This window comes from Equus asinus, chromosome 2, assembly GCF_041296235.1.
Source record: "Equus asinus isolate D_3611 breed Donkey chromosome 2, EquAss-T2T_v2, whole genome shotgun sequence".
In the NCBI taxonomy this organism is placed as follows: Eukaryota; Metazoa; Chordata; class Mammalia; order Perissodactyla; family Equidae; genus Equus; species Equus asinus.
In genome coordinates, this window is record NC_091791.1 from 31,127,302 (window position 1) to 31,134,731 (window position 7,430).

General features: G+C 46.3%; 1 protein-coding gene across 2 annotated transcripts in view; it reads left to right on the plus strand.

The window, feature by feature from the left end:
- The window catches only part of HPSE2 (heparanase 2 (inactive)), a 602,725-nt gene extending 597,183 nt beyond the window's left edge, over window positions 1–5,542 (plus strand). For both annotated transcript variants that reach the window (XM_044752780.2, XM_070485651.1), the window contains exon 12: window positions 4,423–5,542. In XM_044752780.2, coding sequence (XP_044608715.1) covers window positions 4,423–4,588 — 166 coding nt within the window. In that variant the 3' untranslated portion in view covers window positions 4,589–5,542. The remainder of the gene's footprint in view (window positions 1–4,422) is intronic.
- The last annotated feature ends 1,888 nt before the right edge of the window (window positions 5,543–7,430 follow it).

Sequence of the window (7,430 nt, forward strand, 5' to 3'; positions counted from 1 at the left end):
ACATGATATCATGTCACTGGGTAACAGGATAAATGTTAAAAGAAAAATGTAAGCAGGAAAAATAGAATGGAGATGGTAAAGCACACAGTCTATCTTTATAATGAAGAGACTTTGTAGGTAAGGATGTATGAGGACTCAAGTTCTCACGAAATTAACTCCTGTTGGCTTGGCTAAGAGATGGTCATATAGATCTTTTTTAAGGATGAAAAACACTAGCAGTGATCAATGGCCTCGTGTCAGGTTGGGATAAGGTATCTAGTGAGTGACTGTGAGGATCAGCGATAATTCAGGTCTTATCTAACATCTCCAGAGCCACTGAGAGCAAGAGTAATTGGTACGTTAATGAAATCTGTAAAGACACTCAGCAAGCCTCCAGGGAGCCTCTTTAGAGCTGGAGAAACTCAACCCAGGAAGACAGGAAATAATGCAAAAGAGCCTCAAAAGTCCATTCACTTATTCAGAAAAATATTTTGTCCCCACTCTGTGCCAAACATCTCGTTAAGCACTGAGGATTTAGGGACAAAAGACATGATCCGTTTTGCACCAAGCTCACAGTCCAGTGAGAGATAGAGCGAGTAAATCACTGCAATTTGGTGAAGTGGCTATAGGGATGGTTTGGGTACAAGAGAGCACAGAGGTGGGGCTCCTAACCCAGGGGTCAGAGAAGGTTCCCCAGAGGGAGCCACACCTGAGCAGGCTCTGCAAGGACACAAGGCAGTTAGCCCGGCAGAAGAGAAGGAGTGGCTGTGCTCTAAGTGGAGGAAGCATCATATGCAGCGACCCAGAGTTTGAACTGCAAGTTATTTAATTTGATCACACTGGGGCAAGGGTGCTGGTCCCCTCAAGTACGAGGGTTCCTTTGTAATGTCAGCAAATATCACGGCCCTCTCACATTATAGTAATTGTCCTTTTAAAATCTCCTGCTTGAAAAAAAGTACATGATGCCCCCGTCCTCCCAAAAAATCTATTAGGAATTTTATAAGTTCTAAATCAATTTATGTCTTATTAATCCCTATTGTGTCTACTGGCATTTACATTTGAAAAATATTTACTATACTTTTAAATGAACCTGTGTATTTTGTTCCCAACAGTATCTACTTAAATTTTCATTTGAGAAATATTTGCCTCATCTATGTGCAAGACTTACTAGTTTTTCATTGTAAAACAAGCTTTGTTCATGCATATATTGATGAAATCCTTCCAATAACTGCTGATTCATGCCACCACCACCACCCCCCGCCCAGGGCTGTGAGCCGCACTTGGTTAGCACTGGAGTAAGGGGTACTGGCAGGATCTGAGACTGGAGAGGTAGTTGGAGCTGGGCTTCATTGTCTGTATGAAAGTGGAGGGGCTGAAGAGTGTTGGGGAGTTTGAAGCAGTGACAGCAACAGACGCTCAGTCAGCAATGTGAGTGGCAGGGTCAGGGAGGGTGGTCCGAAAGAAAACAATTGCAGTGAATGGAGAGAAAGGAGCAGATTTCAAAAATATTAAAAGGTAGAATTGAATGGACTGCGTGACCCCAGACATGGGAACTGGGGGAGAGGTCTCAGATGACTCCCAGCTTTCTGGCTTAGGTAATCGGATAGATGGTGGATAAAAAGGTAAAGAACAGGACGGGGTTTGAGTAGAAGATTTTGACTTTGGACATTGTGACTTTGAAGTTCCTGCAGGATGGCCAAGTGGAGATACACAAGGTAGAAGGATCCAGGACAGAGAGACAGGTTTTGGAAGCATGGAGAAGTGGATAGTAATCAAAGTCCTGGGCGGGGGTAACAGCACCCAGGAGGAGCCTGCAGTGTGGGAGAGAAGAGGCCCAAGGACAAAGCACCGGGACCCCAGCATCTGAGAGGCAGGATGAAGGGAAAGTCCCCCTAAAATGGAAACAACATACAGAAATGAAGGAGGAAAACCAAAAGGGAGACAGAGAAAGACAGAGACAGAGAGCTACCGTGGGAGCCAAAGGACCAGAGGGCTTCAAGAAAGGAGCCATGAAAGTCAGTGACACAGAGCAGTCAAGTACAAATACCAAAACTTTATCTACCCATAACGACAGTGGAAAGAATCACAACAAAACACCATCTCCCACTTGTATGGCTCATTGTGCTTTCAAAGCACTTTCACACCGTTTATTTCATTTCATTCACACTATGGCCTATCTAGCATTCTTACAGATGCAAAAACTGTAGGCAGTGAGGTTAAGAGATTGCCAGAGCCATCTAGCAAGTTGGTGGCTGGGCTCCTGAAATTAGAGATCATTCCAGAGTTTGGACCATGCTGCTGGTTTCTCCTACACCTGAGTTAGCTTTTTAAACAACCAATAATGAAATCAGAGTGGGGCCTGTTCCAGAACAACTACTCATTATTAGTATGGAAATTAAAAGCCTTGCCTTTCACACTTTGTTTTGCACTTCCCAGACCCCAAGATGTCAGGGTCATCTGAATAAAAAGGCATTACCTAATTCCTCTGGGGTAGAGAGGGATTTAGGGGTGTGTAGGGGGTGGGGCTCATACCTAATTCTGTATGTAAGAGGGACCATTGAAGGTTTTCAAGTAGAGAAGTGATATAAATTTGAGCGTGCTTTGGAAAGATTAATTAGTGTTATTGAACTTGTATTTGACAGTGCATACGTCTGGTTTTTGGATATTCACACCACCTGAAACAAAATAATGAAAATACATTATGAAGACCTGTCTGGGCTTTTTTTTTTTTTTTCGGAACTGAGCTGCCTCTCCCCACCCTGCCTCCCGCTCCAATGAGTAGGCTGCCTTCACCAGAGGAGGTTGCTTAAATTTGGAGGAAAAGCTCCTTCGATATTTGATGAGGTCAACACTGATCTTCAGATCTCCATTCTCCCACCCTACACCTTCCAGAAGCAGGCCTGGCTGTCCATATAGGAATCCCCTGCTCGCTCATCCATTCCTCAGTCATCCCAACACAAGGAGGGGGGCTGCCCCTCTGGCTTGTCAGATCTGGACCAGGCCCAAACCTGTCCATGTCGGGCCAGGCCTGAAGCTGCTTGTCTGATTAGCTCTCCACTGGGAGCAATTTAGGACATGGTTCTCTGGGAACTGACTGCTCTATTGGGCATGGGTCTGATTATCTCTCTCTAAACCTGTCTATCATTCACAGCACAGAGGGAACACTAAATAAAGACCTCTATATCAATTTCTAACATTTTATTCTCTTTACAGCTCAAATAATGTCACTACAATGTTATCACATTGGAGGTTGGGCAAGGCCCAGAAACAGTCATCACTACTCAATGTTGATTTTCTGATGGTGACTCACAGTCTTGTTTCCAGCTGGTGGCCTGGTTCTGGCCTTTTCTACTGACCCATAAAGCTGAGCTTCAACATGGGTACATGGCTGTATGATCCTTCACCAGTCTGGAGCAGCTGGGAGGTTGTCTAGATTCTGTACCACAGGCCAAGGACGAGCAATGATCTGTTTCCCTTTTCCCTTAAGTGTGCTTCGTATGTGCCCACTTCTCAGGGTTGGAGATGGCTAGTACACAGGACAAAGAAAATCAAGCAAGATAGGTGAATTGTGGGGCTGGCCCAGTGGCACAGCGCTTAAGTTTGCATGCTCAGCTTTGGCAGCCCGGGGTTTGCTGGTTCGGATCCTGGGCGAGGACCTACCCACTGCTTATCAAGCCATACTGTGGCAGGCATCCCACGTATAAAACAGAGGAAGATGGGCACAGATGTTAGCTCAGGGCCAATCTTCCTCAAAAAAAAAGATAGATAAATGAATTGCAATCACAGATGCCTACTTATCAGCTACTTCACTGTGTTGCTAAAGTGGGAACATCTGTTAATTATTAGATATGAAAACTCATTCTTAGGTTAGAAAAAGGAGAATCATTAGATATGTCTCTATCCTCCTTCAGAACAGCCCTTGACAAGTAACATTATGTCAGTTCTCTAATCTGTCAGATAAATTAATGAAAGAAACGAGTTAAATACGAGATTTTTGAAATGTCTTAAGCCTATGCATCATTCCACAGGTAAAAACTCTTCAGGTAGAAAAATCAATCTAAAGTGCTATTATAATCTTTTAAAAAAATGAGACACTTTTCAGCTTCTGCATCACAGACACTTTCCGCTTGTCTAAAGGATAGGTTCGTGGACCTAAACTACCTGAGTTCAAATCCTGGCTCCCAGACCTGCAAGCTGTGTGACCTGCAGTGAGTCATGTAACCACTCCAGGTAGAATGGGAATAATGACGGTCTCTTCTTCAGAATGTGCTGGGATGTTTGAATGTGTTATTAAAGTAAAGCACCTGCTGAGGGCCTGGGCACAACAAGTGTCAATAAGTGATAGCTGGGCACGGATCAGGCCATCTGGGGCCTCCCCAGCTTTGTTGCAATGGCTCCCTTGTAATGCCGTAACAAGTCGCATGCTGTTTTTCCTCACTGTAGGTCAGTGCAGCTGAACGGCCAGCCCTTAGTGATGGTGGACGATGGGACCCTCCCAGAATTGAAGCCCCGCCCCCTGCGGGCCGGCCGGACATTGGTCATCCCTCCAGTCACCATGGGCTTTTATGTGGTCAAGAATGTCAACGCTTTGGCCTGCCGCTACCGATAAGCCACCCTCACACTCACAAGGTGCCAGCAGGCCTGCTGGACTGCTTTCCACTCTTCTGCCCTGATCGTATCCTTATTTTTCAGACATCTTCTTAGCAAGAAACCAGCCTCTGCTGCCCTATCCTGCTGGAATCAACATAGATTTGCTCTCCGAAGAGACAAATGTCAAATGTTAGCCTAGGTAGGTCACATCCACCCCGAAGGAAAATGTAGACATCTCCTGTACCTGTGTAAGGATGAAGGTATGTGTGTAAAGCTGTGTGTATCCTCGTACACACCATGAAGACAAGCTGACAGTGCACTCCCAGGACAAATGAAATGACTCCCCATGATCCTGGTCACAGCAATATAACTACAGATCTTAGCCTGTGGCTGCCTCAGCGGAAGACGAGCAAGGAGAAAACCCGGTGGAGCTTCAAGAGCCCAGTCCTCTTCTAACTCCACTCCTTTGTCTGTTCCCTGCTGTTGCCCTGGGTTTCCCATCACCTTTCTTCCCATAGGGGAGCAAGTGGGTGAGTCAGCGCTGGCCTGCTGGGCGAGCTGTTTATGTAATTTCCCGGCGGATGTATGAGTGTGTGCATCTGGGTTTCTGACAGTGGCATCAATCACTGGCTATTCCTCTGGGAAGCGGGTGCTTCAAAAGTAAAATTGCAAGCATACTCCAGATTTTGTAAGAAGGTTCTATTCCTCTGTGAATCCAGATACCCCCAGGGTTGGAGTGGGAGTCAGGTAACAATATTCATTGAGTAGAGAGCAATGTATTAGGCACCACAAAAAGCCATCATCATCCTTCATTTGGCTGTGAGGGAGAGAGTTTTAGTAAAAGAAAAAGTACACCAAACCACCAGACACACACGCTCACCAACTGAACAAAGCAAATAATTAGACCTGCCTCAAGTTTGAGAGAATATTAAGAGTATGCCCTTACTGTTTTGGTTGACCAAAACCATTATTTAAAAAAAAAAAAAAGGTGTAAACCAAAGGTCATCACTGTAAAACACAACTGACTCCAGCCTTTCTGCCTCTTCCCAAGCAGCCGTGTGCCTCTCAGTGCATGTACTAGCGGAAATCTAATGCGGGCATTAAAGATGACCAGGTCCATCCTGTCCCAGACCAGCTTACCTGAGCACAGAACAAAGCTTTGAGTTGGCCACTGGGGGGAAGGAGCAATCCAGAGACTGTGGAAGGGTAGGTGGAAGCTCTCGAGCTGGGCCGGGGGCAAGTGGAGTGATTTAAAGTTCATGATGAGGATCTCCTCTGTGATTCAAGGGGTACGTGTGGGGCTTTGCAAATATGCTGCAACCAAATACGACTTTCTTTTCTGTGGATGTGATTCTTTTTCGCGGGATAAATGACATGAATTTTTTTAAACGAGGAGATATTTGACAGTGTCGTAGGATTCCAATTAAGAGAGAGACAATTTCTGCTGTTGTGAAAGGATAGAAATGGAAGAGAGGGGCAGGGTTGCTGATGCCAGAGGCCAAGGAGACTGCGTAAGATGCCCAAGGAGTCAAGGATTGGGGCCAAGTCTGCAAAGTAGACAGTAAGGTGAGAGACAGGAGGAAGATTACAAAAGAGAGGGGACAGAGGATTCCTGGCTTGGAGAACTGGGAATCGGGGGACAGGAGCCGACAGGCTCATTGTGTGTGTAAGGAAGACAGTGGACTCAGTTTTGACGTGCTTATTATTAGGTTCAGGAGGAACAGCACAAGGAGGTGTGTGCTGCTCAAGCAAGAAATGGGGAGCCTGAGGACCGGGCTGGACATGGTCAGTGGTTGGCTCAACCTGGAAGCAGCTGAGAGAGGAGGAGACCTTGACACTGTGGCAACCCAGAGAGGCCTCCTCTTCTCCGGAAGCCGGCGCCTCCCACTGAAAAGTTTCAGCTTTGAGAGGGGAAGAGAGAGACGTGCCAAGACTGGGGGTAGAAAGGAGGGGAAAGAAGCAGCAGAGGAAAGTGAGGAAGAGAAAGGAAAAGAGAAATGAGAGACAAATTTTAAAAAATTTGTGAGGCTATCAAAATCTCTTCTATACACTGGTCAGGTACAGCCCCAGAGCCCCCTCATGATAACAAGAGGAACCAGAGGTCCCTGGGGCCCGGCCCTGGGCTAGTTTGCTTTACAAACACAGTAGCCCCCTAGGGGTCCACAGCTTGCCCAGGGTCACTGAGGGCAATGGATTGCTGAGCTCGGAATAACGCAGAGCCTGGTCATTTAACAAGTCAGCTCAGTGGCTGCCCAGTCGCACACTCACTCCCTGCCCCTCTCCCTAAGTTCTGCCGGTTCAGTACAGCCAGGATTCCAGAGCTCCATCCAAACACCCTCTCTGTAAATAAGTGTTGATTGCTCACTCAGCCTCTAAACTTGCAGGATATAGGCAGTTCCTGCTTCTTTTGTCTGTCTCTGTGTATTAAATGCTGCTCCTAAGAGGTTTAAGTTTTCTTTTATTGTTTTTCGTTAATAACACGGGAGGAGGGAATCACTGAACTTGATCTTTGGAGTCCTGCAGTTCTCACTGTGCAACTGTCTCATGGAAGAAGTATTTGCACCGTTCAAAGGATACTGAGAAACTCGCTACCGCCACATTCCGCAGGAACTTTAGTACAGGGCATCTGTCCTGGCCTTGTCGTTTTGGGGTGGGGGTAACTTACTAAATCAGTAGGGATCGCTCCTTATAAGGGATTCCCTTCTCACACTCCCCACAGAAGACAGCCTATGGCGAAACTCAGCATCGTGATGCATCAAGGGAGCAGCTTGCCAGGCTGGGCCCCACGACAAAGTTGCTCATCCACCAGCTTCCCCAGATCAGATTTTTCCTCCTAAAACAAGACATGGCCAAGATAATCT